Source organism: Blennius ocellaris (genome assembly GCF_963422515.1).
Source record: "Blennius ocellaris genome assembly, chromosome: 12".
In the NCBI taxonomy this organism is placed as follows: domain Eukaryota; kingdom Metazoa; phylum Chordata; class Actinopteri; order Blenniiformes; family Blenniidae; genus Blennius; species Blennius ocellaris.
This window is the reverse complement of record NC_137661.1, coordinates 29,350,372-29,371,268: the sequence shown is the minus strand read 5'-3', so window position 1 is coordinate 29,371,268 and position 20,897 is coordinate 29,350,372. Positions and strand designations below refer to the sequence as shown.

Sequence of the window (20,897 nt, the reverse complement as noted above, 5' to 3'; positions counted from 1 at the left end):
GAAGACGTCTTGTAACACCTAGTTGTTCAACCAGACCTTTATCATCATGACACTTCAGTATTTGATCTCAACTATTTGTTGTTGTTGCTGATATTCATTCATGTTTGTTGTGCATGCTGTTCAAACAACCGTCTGATCTTTTGTTCGCTATGATGAACTTGTTTCATTGGAAAATCCTCCTTCTGTGAAACTCCCACAACAGGTTTGGGCACTTGCTTTGTTTACCGTTGGTGGTGGCCCCGCCCCCTTCAGCCTGTCACTTCCTGGTCACCTGGCTGCTTGGAGGTGAGCCGCTGTCGGTCCCTGACGTCCCTGGAGAGCAGGAGCAGGACAAAACGACGGCCAGCCAATCAGGAGCCTCTGTGACAAGGACAAAGCCCCCCCCCCCCCGGGGGGTTCAGTGTTCCACCCTTTGCGGGACTTTTACCTGTCCAGGTGAGCCGCACTGTCGAAGGTGAGCTCACTGATGAAGCCACGTGAGTAAACCTGCTCAGTTCAGGTTTGACAAGGATTTGACTGAGTTTTCTTACTAAATACTCTTTGTAGTGACTTTGACTTTGGCAGAGTCAGAAAACATCCTTCATGTGCTTTTTGTATTTTACTTGTAGTGTGTAAGTCATTTGCTTGAGTCATTTGCATGCAATCTCTCTCTCTCTCTCTCTCTCTCTCTCTCTCTCTCTCTCTCTCTCTCTCTCTCTCTCTCTCCCTCTCTCTCTCTGCGCGTGTCATCCCTTTCAGTTACACGCATGACATTTAGAACTGTAGATGTTCTGCTGTTTGTGAGAGGTGTGTTCACTACTCACTTGCTCTTAGAGACACTCCAGGAGCTTCACATCTGCCTGCAGCTGGTTCCAGACAGAAGTGTCAGGTCTGGCTCAGACTTACTGTGGAGATTCTATCAACTTAGAAATGCTGCCATACACATGTAGAGATTAGTGAAAGGGCAGGAATTCTACTGCTTTTGTTAAACTGCTGTTGCACAGCCTCTCTGCCACTCTGATTAGAACAGTTGTGCTGGATATCAAAGCACACACATAAAAGAAAAACACAAATATGTCAATTATTTGATGGATCTAAAAAAAAAAAAAAAGGATTTCACTCTTTAAAATAAAAGAGAATACAACCAATTGTAAAACCTCACATGAAAGTGTTGACTATCCATGGTCATAAGAGAGTCCTGTCAAGGTTTTCTGTGAAGTCAGTCACAAGCAAAGGAATCAGGCTAGCATCAGTTGGGAAAAGGGGGGAGCTCTTACTGGAATTGTTATGTGAATCAAGGACGTGTCTGAACACAACAGACAGTGCTGGAGTGTACCTGTTGGATTTGACTCGGGGCGACTTGGTGTTCATGGCGCTGCCTGAGACAAGCTACTGACGGGCTGTCCTGATCGTTTGGATATGAAGGCTATTGCCTTGATGCTCTTATGATCTGCGACCTGTTTCTCTTTCTTTTGAATAACTTGCTCCTCACCAGCATTGCTGTCCTTTATGGTGCTGAGAATGTGACAGCTGTGGAGAAAGTGCTGTCATTATTAACTCATCATGTCATCTCAGATTGGAGAGAAACCTGAGAGTGAGTCAATAGATCTATTTCCATAAAATGTGAAGAAGAAGAAGGTGTAGACCATCTTGAACAAACAACTGTCCCTGCTCTCAATGGAGGACTGCCCATTGAGCTGAGGCTTGACGCGACTTTGGTTCAAAGTCAAAGAAATCTATCTGCCCTGGTATTTTATACATGTGCTGCATCAGAAGAGTGGAGGCTTTCAGCCTCACCCTTCTGTAGGGTGTTTGAGTTACAAGTGTAGTCATCAGTAAAACATCCGGCTGTTTAATGAAATTCAGGAAGATTCAGGGAAGTCAAACTGGACGGAGCTTGTCCTGCATGTTTTATGTCTCTCCTGCTGCAACGTATCTGTTTCCAGTGAGTGGCTTCCACTGGGCTTTCTTAAGGACCTGGTGATGACATCATTATTAGATTCAGGTGTGTTGAAGCAGGGAAACCTCTAAAACATGTGGGATAGGAGCCCTTCAGCCCCAGGATGGAGGGCCATTGCTTGATGATGTTGTCTGGAGGGAGAAGCAGTGGTGGAACTGGTCTGTTGTGACGCATCGTCCTGCAGGGAGGAAGGAATAAGAGGGAACACTCCTCCACGGGTGTGTCCTGTGAATACCTGTACTGTGTGTGTGTGTGTGTGTGTGTGTGTGTGTGTGTGTGTGTGTGTGTGTGTGTGTGTGTGCGTGTGCGTGTGCGCGTGCGTGCGTGCGTGCGTGCACCTGTTGGTACATGTATTTGCATGTGATTTTCATTCCTGCCATGAATTGAATTGCATAGAAAACAAATATTTCCCAAGAGAATTTCTGAACTTTCTGAGCGTACTTGGTCCCCTTTAAAACTGTCTACAGTATTTTGGAAACTTTTACATAATCAAGATAATGTAAAAGCAGGTGGTTCACATAAACAGAGATGAAATCTCACCGTTCCCGTGCATTAGAATCGGTGCATTCAGATACCAAAGTTTAGGACTTGGCTTACTTGCTGTGCACCAACTCCATACTGGTTATGTTTGGATACATGCAGACAACTTGATGTTTGCATGGAGGATTGGTGTGTATTTGGAGCTGCAGCGGGACATATTTGTTTGCATGAGCAGACCAGGATGCATGTCAAAGTCCACGTTAGTTCTTTTTCTTGTCCAACATGAGTGTACAGGAAAGCATCCTATTCAAAAGCACAAGCACCTGGATTACGTTTGTATTTGTACAATTCAAACATAAGCTCTGTTTATATTTTCCAATAGGACCTACCATCTCAGTAAAGCAGCTAAAACCCAAAAGTGGGTCCAGAAACAAAGCAAGTGGAGCGCCAACAAGATTCCATTTGCCAAAGTGACGTGTGCCTGACTGAGCCCATCTGTTTGTGTCCCTGTGCTCCAGGAGCCTGGCTGCTTTGGATATTACGTGTACTTTAGCAAGCTCGCTATGTCAAGCACAATATAAACCTGTGTAGTGATTAAAATTTATTTTTTTGAAAGTCTTGGCATGTTTAAAATCATGTCACATCCCACTGTGGATTAAGGGTGATTGTCTTGTGGTACATGAAGCGGAGAGCCTCATATTGATCCGGATGGATCTATGTCTGCACTTGATGACACAAGTGGCGCTGATGTTCCAGCATCCAGACTGGAAATCTCTCTCGCTCTATTCTGTTCTCTGTGCCAGTAGAGAAACTGAAATTAAAAGAGAAGAAAATGTGTGTGTGTGCTCCACACATCATGTGCCAGTTTGTGCATGATCTCCACGAGCTGAGCTGATGGATGGTTTCCTGTTTTCTCCAAATGACGAAACTATTTACTTATAGATACAGTAAGCAGCTATATATGTATAATACCACATGTTTAAAGTGACACAAACTGTGGTAATTACATACAAAATATATAGTGTTTCTAAAAAAATTACAAATGTACTAGTAGATATAAAAGCAAGAGCAGCAGCTGACATCAGGCAGCCTCATGCTGCAAGTTCCTTCACTCATTAAGAATCTAATAATTAATCTAATTCTGTGGTATGTTATCTTTGCACTTGTATACTACTATTCTAAGTCTATGTCCTAAAATATGTTTAGTTTGGTTGATTTTCTTTTACATTGTTTTGGTTATCCTAAACTCTGTTCTAAATCTTAGTTGATACTTATTTGCACATGAGCTCGTGTGTTTTATACAGTTTTATGTGTGTTTTAGGTACATTGTCATGATTCCTTAGTTCCAGGAACTTACTTAATCACCTTTCAGATTGTTGTTTTGCATACATTTATTTTACCATCGTGTTGAACATCAGAGGCCGATACTACGTGTTCAACATACCCAGGATACCTCTCTGGTTCCTGGGTTAACTTAATCAGTGATCATGTTAAGCATTAATACGGAGCGGGTTAACAACTCAGGCTTTAAACTTAGAGTTTCTCTCTCTCTCTCTCTCTCTCGCTCTCTCTCTCTTGCTCTCTCTCTCTCTCTGCAGAGACTTTACCACAGACCAGCAGTTATTTTCTGAAATGATGAAGAATTAAAAGCAACACTGCTGCCACAGCCAATACATTTGAAAAAACTCGTTAATGAGTAACTTTGTGACATTATACAATATTCATTCATCAGACAATATAAATGGACACTGCGCTGTGATCACTCACTTTTGCTTTGGAGCAACAGAAAATGCTACTCCATTATTTTAGATTTTCCATCCAGTTGTTTTGAGGCTCAGTTTCTCCTGTTAGTGTGTTTTGTGTTGGAATATTAATTCCCCACGGTGACGGCAGGTGAGATGTTCACTCCACAAAGTCATGTTTCTGCACTTCTGTCAGGTGTGATCATTAACCTCATTATTCCAGATCAACCCTCGTGGAACTATACTGACTTGGAATTAGTCAAGAACAAGAACATTATTTAAAGCCTCAGTGACCAGGATGTATTTGATTAAGTCTGAAAGATTTTGAAAACTCCTTCTCTTCTCTTCTCTTCTCTTCTCTTCTCTTCTCTTCTCAGATGCAATGATTTCAAAACTATTCCTGAATCAAAGTTTCCATTAATTGTATGTTTGTATTTTGTTTTTGCTTCTAGATTCCCTTTGCTGGCCGTTACATCTTGACCACATCTTATGAGCGTCCCGGTGGAAAGCACACAGCCTGAAGTTGCCACGGAGATGGCTGAAGCATCAGCTCCCCCTCTTTCCCCCTCAGACTTTGGACTGTTGGTTCCGTCCCCACCTCCTGACTTGTGTGCGTCTTGTGGCCACAGCCACCAGCTGGAGGAGAACCACGAGTACCTGTACCAGGATGAGGTGGACGACGACCTGGTGTGTCACATCTGCCTGCAGCCGCTCATCAGGCCCCTGGACACGCCCTGTGGACACACCTACTGCCAGGAGTGTCTCACCAGCTTCCTGCTGGAGAGCGACTTCTGTCCTGTGTGCCGCACGCCGCTCATGCTGCAGAGCTGCAGGAAGCCCAGCCTGCTTGTGCACAAGCTGCTGGACAAGCTGAGCGTGGCTTGCCCCTTCACTGACCATTGCACTGAAACTCTGGCTCGGGGTGAATTGGAGGACCACATCAAGAGCAGGTACATTCCTAAAAATGCAGTTTACACTTTTAAAATCATTTAACAAACTAAATCTGCATTCTATTTGGAAAAATTAAGCACGTACTTAAACTTGTATTTTAAATTTTATTTGACTGTCTTCTTAAGAGTACGATGACCTGCAGTAAACAACACAAGTTTCCTGCCCTCCTGTGCTCAGAACCCACTGCTTCAGCCCAAAAAGGGCAAGCTATTGTTCCATCCATGCTTTAATCTCCACTTCCCCAGCTCCTCTGATTGCATATCATCAAATGATGTTACTTTGGTTTCCCCTCATTCTGGCTCTGTTTTCATAATACTCACTAAAGCCGCGGTTCCACAGCACTTTGTGCCGGGACATCGCGGGGCGGTTTTTCAATTGTTCCGACTAGAAAAGTTGTTGATGGTACAGAAACAAACCCCAACTGCCGGCGACGATTTACTGTCACCTCTCCATTGAGGTAGCTAGCACCGAGGAACGGGTCTGTGAGGAGGAATGCCAATGCAGCCGTTTGCTGATTGGTCAGTGGCGATCGCTACGCTCAACTTAGCCTCGATATTTATTTATTTCATCGGCCATAAACCCTCCTGTTGTTGTTTACATGTGCCACTTTGGGCTCACTGGTTGTTTCATTAACTGGGTTTATTGAAACCCAACATGGCGGTCTTTCAACGAGGTGCAGACTCTCCCCTCAGTGCAGGAGAGGAGATTGAATAGGAACTGGACGCTGATGTTGACAGTGAGAAAGTTTACCCTGAGTCACAGAGAACGACCCGGGTAAAGCCAACCACCGCCGTGTTCTTTGTTCAGCGCGTCTCTGCGTCGCCCACATTTTAACTGTGCTTTCTGTGGAGAGGCCAGAGACAGACTTGGGCCTGGGTGTGCTTTGCCGTACCGTAACCTCCCGCACCGGCATGCTGGAACCACGGCTTCACACCCCCCCGCCCACAGGCCCCTGGAACCACGGCTTGACACCCCCCCGCCCACAGGCCTCTGGAACCACGGCTTCACACCCCCCCGCCCACAGGCCTCTGGAACCACGGCTTCACACCCCCCCGCCCACAGGCCTCGGGGACAATAGGTGCATCTTGCCACACATCACACACCAGCAGCAGTGTCTTTTCATTCATAAGCACTTAAAACTTAGAAACCCAAGTGGCTTCAAACTCCTCAAGCTATACACAGGCCTCTGGAACCACGGCTTCACACCCCCCCGCCCACAGGCCTCTGGAACCACGGCTTCACACCCCCCCGCCCACAGGCCTCTGGGACCACGGCTTCACACCCCCCCCGCCCACAGGCCTCTGGAACCACGGCTTCACACCCCCCCGCCCACAGGCCTCGGGGACCACGGCTTCACACCCCCCCGCCCACAGGCCTCTGGAACCACGGCTTCACACCCCCCCGCCCACAGGCCTCTGGAACCACGGCTTCACACCCCCCCGCCCACAGGCCTCGGGGACCACGGCTTCACACCCCCCCGCCCACAGGCCTCGGGGACCACGGCTTCACACCCCCCCGCCCACAGGCCTCGGGGACAATAGGTGCATCTTGCCACACATCACACACCAGCAGCAGTGTCTTTTCATTCATAAGCACTTAAAACTTAGAAACCCAAGTGGCTTCAAACTCCTCAAGCTATAAAAAAGGTTTTGGTCCTTTTTTTCCCCTTTCAGCTTTATTTCCCACACCGACACATTTCCTGCACTTCCTCGCTCTTTTTACTTTTCCTTCTTTCTGTTCATTTCCCCCCAGCTTTTCTCCTCATGTAGTGAGAATGCTCTAATGAGGTTTGGATCTCTGAGGCCAGCTCCCACAGGATTCAGCTGCTCTCCCGTTGTTAGGCCTTATCTGAAGAGGTGAGAGGTCATGTCCAGGGAGATCGCCCGACACGCTGCACGCAATCAAGTGGAAAGGTTTTAGTGAAACACCCATTTCAACATTTCTGTCGTGGTTCAGTGATTGTAGCCTCTGGATCTACTGAACAGTGAACTGAATTCAAATAAATTCATTGGTTCAAGAGTTTCCAATTCAAGATACATTTTTTTTCCAAAAGCATGAAACAAGCATGGAAAAGTGAACAATATGTAATCAGTATAGTCTGCCGAGACGTGGTTTGGGTGCTTGGCTGTATCGAGCAGTGCCACTTTGTGACACTGAAGAACTTTAGAAATGAACATTAAAAAAAGACATTATGCATAGAGACTTGAGGTTTTCTCTCTGGAGAAGAAAAAAAACAAACCTACCCAGAGCTTCCTGGCCCAGTGTGGATAATTGCTCCATAAACCTTAATAACTGGTCAGGTCACCCTCAGCAGCAACAACTGAATCAAGCGTCTTCTAGAACTGGCAATGAATCTTCTCTTCTCTGCGTCAATATTGTGGCCCTCTCATCTTTGCCCTCTCATCTTTGCCCTCTCATCTTTGCCCTCTCATCTTTGCCGAATTGTTTTAGTTCAGAATTTGGATCACATTTAAGTCCAGACTACTATTCAAGTCCTTACTAGCCATTCAGAAGTCGACTTGCTCGTGTGGTTTGCTGCAGAACCCCAGTGTCCGTCAGCTTGAGGTGATGAACTGATGGCTGAACTTTCTCCTGCACGACTTTCTGGTGAAGCAGAATTCATGGTTCCATCAATCACAGCAAGTCTTCCAGGTCCTGATGCAGTAAAGCCCCAGACCATCACACTGCCTTTTTCTGAAATGCAGTGTCACTTTTACTTTTTCTCCCTAAAAACAATCAATCATCATTTAAAATTAGCATTTTTTTTTTTTTGTTTACTTGGGTTATTTTTGTCTAATATTAAAATTTGTTGGATGATTTTAAACATTTGAATGGGGGACGTACTCCCCACTGCTCTTACATTAGTGCTTGTAGCAGCAGAGTGCTGCTGCCACCCTCCCATCTGGCAGCAGGTCACAGTTGTAATGCCTCGCCATGTGGTCACATCTGATTTCATAGTCATCCAAGGATTCATGACCTTTCTTAGCCCTCAGATTGAGAAATCACCATTCTGGAAACATCCTCTCAGATTAAGACCAAAATCCTCCCCATCACTGGTATTTAGTGTTTATCAATTCTCTTGTAGGTGTTTACTTAGTTATGCTAGGAAGAAAGATATACGTTCAGAGTTGCTTTCTTTTATTTTTGGCAGTGACAAGCTGCTGCGTGTGTCATCTGCCAAGCCTGAAACCAGTTTTCTCTGCTTGGAATTCCTCTCACTTTCACATTTTTGAGATTAGTCGAGTTAATTTACTAATTTCATGAGTATGTTTTGCTTTTTTTTTCTGCCTTGAGCACAATGCTTTCTTCTTTCGAATCCTATTTTAAAAAGAAAAACCTGTGTAACATTCAAGTACATTTTCTCATCCCCACTGAGAAATCCCCCACAGCTTCTTTAAAGTTTAGATTTAGAAGTTTAGAATAGAAATCATGGCTCATCATGTCTTTTCATTCAGACTTTAAATGTTTGAGTTACTTTTCTTTGCAAGCCTTCCAGTGTGTCATGCTTTGATGACGGAAGAGTTTCAGAGAGAGAGAGCTCATTGATTTATACAAAGTGTATATAACATCAATATGATAAATACCATTAAAAATAAAAGGGATTTCATTAACAGACTATCTTTGAAACCTGTCAGAGAGAAAGAGCTCCAGGCTATCACAGGTGACACTGGAGGAATGGCAGGATTCAACCAGGGCACCTCAAAATTCCTGTTTTGCTATTTTATCAAGTACAAAACGTTTTGGATAAGCCAATTGTCAACAATAGACTTGCGATATTTAAAAAAGGTTGCTATAGTTGAGACCCAAGTAATAAATATTCCTGCTTACCCTCTGCATAAAAGCAGCAAGTGAAAACAGAAGGTGAACTTAAGCTACTACTCCATAAATACAAATTCACCATGGCCAACTGAAAACTAAACTGAAGCAGTGCAGCAGATCCAAGCATGCTGCTCAACTCAGGGGGAAAAAGATTTTTCAAGGTTCCTCTTTTTAAAGGCACTGTGAGAAACAGCATGAATAATTTCAAGCTTTCTATTTGAACATAATCCTTTACATTCAAAGTAATATCATAATGTCATCGCAGTCTGAGTTCAATAAATTGTTAAAAATCCAACAAATTGTGTCAAATAAAAAAATAAAAAAAAGATCAACAAAATGCCACGTTATTATACGTCCCAACAAACGATATTATTTAGAGTTTTCTGTGATTCATTCTGTTCCGATCATAAAAAAACGACTATATAGCAAATCCAGTGGTTTCGTGTCTGTAGGATCTGTATTTCTAATTCTCAGGCCTTTCCGTCTCTCGCTCTTCTTTACCTTCATTCTGCATTCATTTAAATCCTTTGGTTTCCTCCCAAACTTAGTGTTTGTAATGCAGAATTACAGGGATGTCCAAAATAATGGTGCACATTAAAAAAAGAAAACACGCACACGCTTTGACTTCATGACAGTGTGAAACATTGGCTTCTGGGGGAAATGAAACGAAATGATGCAAGAATATGTATACGTGTACATTCATGCTGTTTTGAGCGAGTGAGTTAATGTGGCAATGTATGAAATCACTCCTGTGGGGCAGACTGGCTTCTGTTCACAAACTGCTTCCTGTCACAATCCAATTACTTTTCCATTTCCTGTATGCCCTGTGGTCTTGTTGCTGTGCATACTGTTTAAATACCACAGGATCACTTGTGCCTCTGTTTGCACGAACGCATGCTTACACACACACACACACCAAATTCTGCTTATATCCACATACCCTCAATCCATGAAATATTCATTTAGACAGGGTATTTACACCAGTTAAGTATCTTTCTCAAGGGTGGCAGATGGCTCAGCACTATGAAAATTGGATAACAGTGGGAAAAAAGGTAAGAAAGGAAGTATAAGGAATGAGAAAAGATGGGGAAAGGAATAGACGAGTGATGTTGATTTTGGACTTTATAGATGAAATGTGGAGCGATATGATGAAATGGATGAATAAATAGTACTTGTGTAAACACAGATTTCATGAAGGAGAATGAAAATAGACAGTCTTGCAGTGTTTTTTATTTAAAGTTCTCGCTGCCTCATGTTGCTCATGCTTTGTGTTTATGACAAACGGATGAATGAGTCAAAGCAATCAGTTATGTGCCGCAGTGCAATTATCACTTTCAGTGCATCTGTATACATCATGAAATCAGACCTATATGCTGGTTGCTGCACCGAAGTCTGTCAACACACACTTCCCAGTCACTAAAGACTAAAGATGGCTCCACTTGAAGCAGAAGGTTTAACGTTTAGCAGCCGACCTTGTATATTCCCCTCTCTGCTTCCAGACTGTAGGATTGAATGAAGTGTGTAAATGAATGAAAGGTTCACTCGCACATAAGATGACCATGTCTTGTCTTTTTTATTTTTTTCCCCTCCATCTTTTTCATTCATGTCACTCTGAACAACAAGCCTCCATCCCTGCAGAGGATATTGATTTGCCAGTGTGTTTTGGTCATGCTCTGTCTTTTTTTTTTCACACATGTCGGCAGATTCTTTTGAGCGATCAGACCAATCTGCTGCACTGGGAGCAGTCCACCATTGGAGAGCAAGGGTGAGGGTTTGGAAGGCAACATTTCTCTCCTCTCTTCTTTCCTTGCCTTTCCAGCACAATGTGTGTGCGTGCACAGGCGGGGGGGGGGGGGGGGGGGGGGGGTGATCCAGGGGTGCATGTGTATACGCATGTAATGCAAGCATAGTCTATCAGCTTTACCTAGAGCCACTCGCACCCCTTCTCCTGCCTCCTTTTTGGTCTGCTCTATCACCCCCCCCCCCCCCCCCCCACCCCCCCCCCCCACCCTCAGTGGTTTCTGCTGCAGTATAAGTCACAGCCTGCCTGTTCTCCCTGACACACACACACACACACACACACACACACACACAGGGCGACGGACATGCACGCACACTCATACGAGCGCAAATCCTCTTACAACCGCCAGTGCCCAGAGCAGATTAAGGGGCTGCACATCTACAATTGCATTCCAAATGTGCCACCTTTACATGGGTCTCCTTCCTTTTTCTTCTTGCACTTTCTTCTCTTCCTTCCTGCCTCAACTGACTTCTCTGCAATTGCTTCTTCTGCTGCTGCCGCTCCTTCCTCCTCCTTCACTCAGTCTTCAACCTCTGGCAACTGGCCCATTTGCCTCTGCAGCCAAGATGACCAGCGGCAAGCCTGAGGCGAGGGAAGAAATCCACACAGACGGAGGTAGAGGAGGTGGTGGGGGAGGAAAACAAATAGGGGCTGCAAGGTAGGAAGTAAAGAATTAAATCAGATCTGAGAGAGCCTCTAGAGAAAGAAGCAAGGCAGGTGGGGGGGGGGGGGGGTGGGGGGTGTGGGGGGGGGGGGTGGAGGGGGTCAGCACGGCCAGGTTTGGAGATTTAGAGTTGGAGGAGGAGGGGGGCGGGGGGGAAATAGGAGAAACAAGACCTATAGTTCAGAGAGGGGAGAAAAGGGGGGGTGGAGGGAAGAGGGCTGACCATGAAGGCTCTGTTGCTGCTGGTTCTGCCTTGGCTCAGCCCGGCCAACTACACTGACAATTTGGGCAATCTGCATATCCTGTATTCTGAACTGTGAGTACAACAATCAGATTTCCTCTTGCATCTCTCCCATCATCACTCATCCCACCCTCCTGCCACCATTGTGTCTTCACTCTCCACAGAGCATTCCAACCATTCTGTGTGGAACCATGTTCACATTTGTGTCTTCACTGGAGGAGTGTGCAGTCCATGTTGTAGAAATGAGCAGACTGTTTCTTCTTGCTGCTTTGGTTCCTGCGAGATGCAGCAAAGCCAGCAGGTAGGGCTTAATGCTGTCCAGGACAGCTGGATACAGAGCAGCACTGCAGCATGGCAGCTCTCCCCCTTCCTTCCCGCTCTTCAGCAGCATGTGTGAGTGTACGACCACTGTTGATTGGCTCAAAATGTCAGCACGCATTTGCTCATGGTTGTGGAGATTAAACACGGGATGTGTATGTTGAGTCTGGTCAAGGATACGCTGGATGGAACCATGGTGTTTGTTTGTGGCACAGAATTTCACCTCGGCATTAAAGATTCATGGCAGTCGACTCACATCTGTTCACCTACACAATCTTTTACAGTCAACATGAACCGAACCATTTTACTATCTGTCTTTCAGCTGTAGGCTATCACGAAACAATAGCACGTCTTCTGGCAAACATTTGCATGGCCTTTCTTTTCAATGATTGTATTATCTCTTGCACACACGTATGCAACTCTCAATGCAGACTTCTTCATATGGATAATACCTATAACGTGGTCTAAATAATGGCAACACTTTCTCAAAGATTCCAGAGTCCATGGCTACTGTGAGTCGCCCTGCCAGTGCTTGGGATGGCTGTGACTTGGTTGTCTTTCAGGTTGCAGGTTCAATACCAGATCTTACCCTGCCCACATGTCGGAAGTGTCCTTGAGCAAGACTGAATCCCAAACTGCTCTCATTGGATGGATTGTATCCCTTGCATGACAGCCACATCCTCCTCGTTATTATAGCGCAGTATCCCTGATGGGACAACCAAAAGCTTTTCTTTATTTTAAAGATTATTCTATTCTAGCACTGCCATTGATATCATTCCTGCAAAAGTGTCAAGGCCTCATATTGTAAAACATATTTGGATAAGCAACCATCAAATATTTAGTCAGCTTATTCAAAATTCAGCCATTCATATTAGCCATATTTTTCCATAACAATATATGTCGTAAGGTCTTCGTTTTGACTTCTCCTCTTGACGACTGAGTTCTGTGCTTTGTGACAAGCTCTGCTGTAAGATAGGTGATGTTGACTTTGTCCATGTGAAGCCAGGGCTCTGGGATCACTCGGAGCTGGTTCGCTACTCCTTTCTGGAGTCTGACGGAAATGTGCCATTATACTGTTGAATACATGGAACTATGGAGTGCCTTGCAAATCCCCTCATTCTATTGTATGCTTTCTCTCCGTTGAGTGGGGCTTTAGCTCCTGCAGACACCAAGAGCCCGTGTTGGGTGGGAATGAGGCTAAAGCTCAGAGAAGAAGGATGATGGAGGTAAAAGGACTGAGTGGGTGAGCACCTGATGGAGACAGAACGAACATATGAGTTGTGTGAGAGAGAGGAGAGGCGGGTTGAGAGGCAGCAGGAGGGTCGGTCACTTCCTGAACGTGCTCCTCATGGGGCTGAACACACCGACACACCAAGTGAAGAGGACTCGTCTCTGAGGCCCAGCTTGTCAAGAAAATCTTCAGATTTCTCTCAGAGTGCCATTTGACACATATTGACAGGCTGTGTTGTGGAGAAGGAGTCTGTTCTGGTGACACTGAGGGTTTTTGCTGATTATGACACGACGGAGAGAGAAAGCAGGAGCAGACGAACGCGGACGTGGTGTTTTTCTGCCTGGCTGGAGAGCAGGAGCATACCATTTGTCTTTATCCACACTGAGCAGCCGACAGCTCCCCCCCCCCCCCCCCCCCCCCCCCCCCGTCTCTGTCTCTCTCTTCTCTCTCTGTGTTCCTCTGTGGTGATATGCTTCACATGGTTATTGCCAATGTACTTGGTCAGTACGAGCCAGTAAAAATGCAGCACAGAAAAACAACTGGATTGTGGTTTTTCACTTCTTGCTTTTGAAAACATACATGCTTTTTCCCTCCCATCTGTTATCATAACCTCCCCTCAATATTCGCAGTGCTTCAGAGCAATGATGATTAATCTATGTTCATTTCTGAGCCTGAGCTGGTGTGTCTTAAACACCATGATTAGCTTAGCCTCCATCCCTTCAGTCCTCATCTAGGAGGCGTTTGATCATGGCGAGCTGCACACACTCCAGACATCTTCAGCATGGACGCATCCTAACAGGATTAGCCACCCGGCTGCTGCACAGTCTTTGGATCAGAACAACGACAATCGTGTATTTAAACCAGGTCCTTTACTGAGTCAAAATCAGCATACCATGCATTGCCCACTTTTGCCCTCTGCTTCAAGTGTGGGGCAGAATTCACTAATTAGACTTATGTTAGGATTACATATTAGTCTTTGTTCTGTGGTCTCCAGCAGCTCCCCCGTCTCATTGTGTCTGACAGTGAATGAAAAGGGCAGAGGATCCACAGGACAGTGGAGGGATGAAAATCAGCCTCACAAAATGTTTCCGACAGGGTGGGATCGACTCTGTTCCATTAATGTTGGAGGAGAAAGGTTCATCTAAACTGAAAGCTGGAAATTCCATTATCCATTATCCATCTGTCCATTCATCCATCCAGCAACTAAGACAAAACTGCTAAAACACACTAATTCAACAGAAACAGTGATATTACGCAAACCTCTATATCTATAAAATATCTGCTTCATTCGTTGGCGTTCATTTCATCACACACACACTCACGTTGTAATGAAAGCTGGGAATTGTTTAGACAAAGTCCAGTTGCAATGATGTGTTCTAATAAGAAAAGAGACATCGTGAGACAGGTTAGTTTCACCCTACTGATGATGAGTTGTTGCAATAGTTATCCTGCTGTGCAGGGAGGAATACACACTTGTTTATTAACAGAGAAGTGCATCAACTTAATAATTCACTTGACGCTATATATAAAACCAATAATTACCAAACAGCATGTCAAACACACATTGGATGCTTCTGTAACTAAAGGTTCCACTGTGTGTGGGGTAAGAAACGGCCCCAAAAACGTGTTTGAAATATGTATGTATTGATATATTGATGAGGAGATGCATGTAGCAACAAACCTTCCTCTCCCACGTGTCTCAGTTTGAGCAGAAAGACGTCAAAATGAATAAAAGCAATCAAGACACAAGGGACTGAGTTTCCTTTCAAAAGGACAATATGTGACATTTGTCTCTATACTGCAAAACGCCCTGACATCAGCGCGTGATTATTTACATCACATACACCACTTCAGTTGCATTTTTACAGAAGACTGGAATATTGTGAAAATAACTGTCAAACTGTTGACCTTTGAATCTGGCTGGCCTTCATTTATTGGTTTTGAGCATTTTGAACATTTTCAACAGCGCGCTGTCTGCAGGCGGCAGCAGGGTGTAGCTGACAGCAGAGAGGAGAGCCCTGTGGGGTTAATCTGTCACGTGAACAGTCCCCCGCTGGGCGCCAGGACTTTGGGATGGACTGACCAGCACTTGGCTGCATGTCAGCCAGTTGTTCCGTGGCACATGGAGGTACAGAAACTAGGACACTTCCAAGGAATTGTTTGACACAGATTGAAAAATATGGGCTAAAAAATACCAACAGCAATGTGGGACAGTGGCCTGGAGGGGATTCTCTGTCATCACGTACTGTAGCATCAGGAAGGGTTACAGTTAGATTTGTCTGCAGTAACAGAAAGTTAGTATTTGCCTGCAGGGCTGGAAAACAGTCTTTGTTGAGGTGGACATGCGTAAGGTGCATTAGTAAGCTGAGATCCAGCTTAGCCAGACAGCACAGAATAAATCAGTTGTTGTGCGTTGCTTCCTTTGCTCTTCTTCCTGTTGACAAAGGAAGTGTGAGGTTGGCCTCCAGGTTGAAACCAGACACAGACATTGTAAATGTAACATAAATATTCTTCCAGTCCGATCATGGGGTCACAGCTTGGTTGATGATTGTGCGTATCGACTGGTGGAAAAAGCATGACTCAGAGTTTGGGCAGGCTGAAACGGCTGACTCGGCTGAGGCCTGGTCCTGTGTGATTGTAAACACTGGATGCATTAAGCACACCCAGCCTGTAGAGCCTCTACTGCTTGCAAGGGAGCACAATGGGAAGGTTCAATCACAAGCAGGAGTTATCTGCAGCTGTGTGCATTCACTTTTGCTTTCAGCTAAGCATTTATCTTCTCAGGTGTTGAGAACTTGCACCCAACAATCTCACCTCCTGCTTTAATTTAGCAGATCTGTCTTTGGAAACAAGCTCATCCAAATGTACCTCCCATAGCGAGGACAGTCCCCTCAAGCTGCAGCCTCACCCCCCTCCCCAAGTGGCAGATGGGATTAGCCATTGCAGCAGGCGGATCCAATCAACACACAAGCGCATCCTCTGATTAACACTGCTCAGGTTCATCATTAACTGGATTACTCCGTCTTTATGCCGCTCTCTCCTCTTCTGTTCCCTACCTCTATCTATCGTGCTGTCTTGTCCCTCCCAGTCAAATTTGTACTCTAGGAGTTAGTGATAGACAAATCTAATCACAGCAAGCTATTCAACACTTAATAATCATAAATTCAATTAATGGTCACCGCCGCTCTCCACCGGGTCGCAGTATTCATATGAGGGTGCTTTGTTTATGCCTGTGTTTCTGTTAAAGCCACAGGTGCTTCCTCAGCACAGAATCTTGTTTTCTGCTTATTGTGGGCGTGTTCAGTCGTGAGCCCCGGTTTGATTAAAACAGTCCTTAGCCTGGTTGTGCGGTGAGTGCAGTCCATTATGCACAATTTGTTCCCCTCAACTGCAAAAGGACCAAAGAAGTAGCATTTCAGTCCACTTTCAATGTCATGAAAGTAAAGAATAAATGCAGCGCAGATCAAACATATCCTGATAAGACAAACACGGTTTGACTCTTTGCAGCAGCTTTGTCATTGGTGTGTGTTTAGTGTCATTTAAACAATCTGTCATGAGCTTTCAAGTAGTAAAATAAACACACCCCAATAATCATGAGAGCATCCATCACAATATCCTGCATTATTGTGATATTTATCAAATATCTGTCAGTTATACCTTGAAACTGTTCCCATTCCTGCTGCGTGTTTACATCTTTGAATCTAATATTAAAACTGACAACAAAGGAAACAGGACTACCATGTGCTTTCGTTTTCTGGGAACGAGTCAGAATGAGACAACTATTATTATAGCAATAGTTTTCTATCATCATCATCATCATCAAGTGGGATAGATATTAAATATATTATGAATATAATAGAATGATTCCATTTAAAAGGCTGCTTCTGTGACATTGTTGTCCTGTTTATAAAAGTAACAAGAATGAGATGGAGAGGAATTCTTGACAGATGGTTTTGCTCATAAAAGCAAGAACAGCAAAGACAGAATTCAGTTTTGTTTTCATTTCATTTATTTTTGTTCCTTTCACAAAAACGGAAACCGAAATTGTACAATATTTCCCTTTATATTTTCAGAGTCATCCTTCCATGATTGGAAAGGACAAAGAGAACAGAACATTTTCTAATAGTTTGCTGCCCTTTCTTGAAAAGTAATTTTGAAAAGATGGTCTAGTATCTTTGAGATCTCCTACAATGTCAAAACAATGGTTATAAATGATTGAAGAACAAAACAAACAAAGGAGTAAACAAACAAAAGCCCATGCAGTACAGACTTACAAGCTCAGAAACAATTGATCCAGTTTAAATTTCCAGCCCATGACAAAGTTTTGTTCGTATGTCATTTTTTCTTTTTTAATGGCACAACCTTTTAAGCTCTGTAGTTTGGAATTCCATATCTTTACACCAACAACTGAAATACACCTTTGTCTTAAATGAGCCCACACAATTTGGTGCTTAAAATCAGATCTTTTCCTTTGATTGTCATCTTCTGAATTGAAAACAAACAACATTTGCAGGTTTTCTGGTAAAATTCTATTTATGGCTTTGGACACAATTAGCAATGTCTGGAATTCTATAATTCTGTAAGCTTTATTTGCCATATATACTGTTGGTATGTTATCTGCATTATATTGCTCTTCTATGTATTACCCTACACTTCTGCGCTCGTTGAGATGATTTCTGTGGTCGAAACACAAGCCTGTGTCTGAGCTCCAAACTAAGAAGTTAAATGTCTCACCAGCTGCGTTTGTGTGTCCCGACGTTCATTAGTGCTCTAAGAATAGAGCCAACACCTTCTCACATGTTCTATCACAGAAGAAATCCTCACATGTATCACCAATTGCACACACACACACACACACACACACACACACACTACAAGAGGAGATGCTTACGTATTTTCTTGGCTTTCTTGCATTTCAAGTACAGTTTGCACATTTTTTTAAGCGCATCGGAAAGTTGACTGCTTCTCATTTCATCAACAAAAAGTATCTGCTGACACTTTTTAAATAATATGAGAGCAAAAACAGAATAAATAGTGATGCAGAATAAATAATGATGCAAAGGTCAGTGAACCTGTGGTTACCTGACCCGGTTCAGGGGGAATTGTGAGAGTTTACACATCAAAACAGTTTTCCTGATTGCACTGCACAGCCTTGAGAATGACACAGAGAACAAAGCTCATTTTCTAGATACGACTTCACTGACCTGGAATTGTCACCTCAGCGGAGGTAATTTGCACCCTGTCCCAGAGTGTGTGTCCCAACACGACTGTGCGTACAGTCAGGGAGCGGAGAGAGTATTTGGGTTAGGAGGGATAATCCACTCACCCCTAAAGAGGATTGGAAAATCTCGCAGGCTTTGATGAGTTGTGAGCTGGTGTTTATTTCGCATCACAAGAACGGGGCAGTTTGTGTCACAGCCAGGGCGCTTGGACGAGGCCGTCAGGCCACAGATCGCTTGTGGGCAGCTGTCGTGGTGCTTTGAGACACAAAGAGGATGGCGAGAAGAAGATGTGTCAGTGTCTTTGGGGAGATGCGGTGGTAACTGAGGCTGACCGAGGCAGTGTTAATGAGCACCATCTAAACTCGCCACTGGAGGATGAACCATATCTAGATCTTTATCAACTATTTTACTGCAAATTTATTTAAACAGTTTGTGTACCCTTAGTTTTTTCTCCTTTCTCTTTTGTTGCAAATGTGCAATATGATACAGTGACATGATTTAAAATGTTATGTTATTTTGTTTATTTGTGAAATATAAAAAAAACAACTCTTGTTTAAAAAAAAAAAAAAAAAAAAACCAAAAATTCAGGCATTAAACCTTTTAGCGGCTGATTTATGACCACAGAATTTGTTCAAATCTTATTCCCTGGAGGAAGGGGATTTTAATTAACAAGATACAAAGCATTTGATAAAACAGGCTTTAACTGAACAATGACTGTGTGCTGCTGTCTTGAAGACTCAGTCTTTAAATTTCTAACACTTACCAATAACTATAACTTGAATCTTTTGTTCCCTGTACTGGATCTGCTTCTGGATATTCTTCTTTAGTCTTTCTTAAGTTGGAAAATCACAGCACAAGAAAGTAAGCCCATAAGATCTTGTGCGCTCAGGCAGCCGCTGGCTCAGATTCCAAATCTGTGTACATTCATAAATCCTTGAAAAGAGATTTTTATGAGGGGTGGGTGGTCTGTGAAAATGTTTGTTTATAAAGGAACCTTTATTCATATCTCCACTGACTTGACTGTGGTTTTGCATTTTCCACTCCCCACTGGTGAAACAAGCGTCTGTTGGCTGAAGTTTGCAGTTCCATATAGCTGAGCAGCCGCTAACACCAAAAGCTGTTGAAGGATTTCTGTGGGAGAAAAAAGGAAGCCAGTGCATCAGAGAAGAAATGACACTCCAGTCACTACTGGTGATTGGAGTGTGAGGGACTTGTGAGATTGTGAGTCTATATACAGACAAAGTCATTAACCTGAGCTGGGAGGTATTACATTTAATTGTTGCGCTGTTTAACAGGAGACACAATTAAAGGTGTGATCTGTTGGCCAATTAGATTCATTTAACTCTTGTTTGTGTTGGAGAGTGGTGAGATATGCATATTTTCCATATAAACATCACACCAGAGGAGGTTAAAAAACACATATGTCACCCATAATGACAGTTATTTAAATGTAGTGAAAAAAAACCCACACAAATGCTGATTCAGCATTTTCACTCAAGTGTAAATAACAATATGAAACACTGATTTATTCAATGTATTAAAATCATCTCTTATCAAGTCAACAATTTCATCTTGTTCATATCATCCAAATATTGTTTGTGTTTCTATTTTTCTTATCCTGTTTTACAGTAATTGCACAGATATTTACACAAAGTATTATATGTTTCACATTTTATTCCCCATCCATTTAATTTGTGCAACATATTTTGAAGAAATCCATAATTTACATCAAGTGCAAGTTTACATTGAAACTAAACCAACAAGGTTATTTTAAAAATAACAATAGTAATGTGTAAAAAAAAATTAAACTGATACTGTTGTAAATTTGAAGATGTAAGAAATAAAAATGTCACATTGGGGTTGGTTCCATAGCACAGATGTTGTCAAGTGGAATGAATGGGTCTTCAGCTTGAGGCTCGCAGCCGTTTCCCTGGTGAAGAAACATTTCAGTGGGATTTACTTACAGCCGTGGAGCAGTTTGAGCTTATTGGTTGGTAGAGCGGTTGTCTCCCAATCAGAAGGTTGCTGGTTCAATTTCCACCTTGGCCTGTCCACCTGCCAAAGTGTCCTTGAGCAAGACACTGAACCACAAACTGCTCCCAGAAGATGGAGTGAGTGAACATCTTTACTGGACACATTTATGTGGTTTCCGTTGGAATAATACAACTCTTAATTTGTATGTAAATGGCAGGAAGGGAAGACCTGAGGAGTTCCAAGCAGATGCAGCTGGAATGTGGAACTCGGTCTCTTTGCTCTCCTGGGACGTATCAATGCGCTCGTTTGTTCTCACTAAAATGAGGTGAATGACTTGCAAAATGTAATTGGTGCAGGAACATTGTTCCTGGTGTGGATGAGCCTGCACATGTACACTACAAGTACACACAAGATACATTCCTTATCTATAGGTGCACATATTAGTGTGGGGACTTTGGAGGTTACTGCGAGTCCTGGTTGAGTTTCCACCCGGCACTCAGTTTGAATTCTTCTAT

General features: G+C 43.6%; 1 protein-coding gene across 1 annotated transcript in view; it reads left to right on the top strand.

Moving 5' to 3' along the window:
- The first annotated feature begins 395 nt into the window (after nt 1-395).
- lnx1 (ligand of numb-protein X 1) overlaps nt 396-20,897 on the top strand; it is a 37,517-nt gene continuing 17,015 nt past the window's right edge. The window contains exons 1-2 of the mRNA XM_080506510.1: nt 396-476; nt 4,614-5,111. Coding sequence (XP_080362636.1) covers nt 4,651-5,111 — 461 coding nt within the window. The 5' untranslated portion in view covers nt 396-476; nt 4,614-4,650. The remainder of the gene's footprint in view (nt 477-4,613; nt 5,112-20,897) is intronic.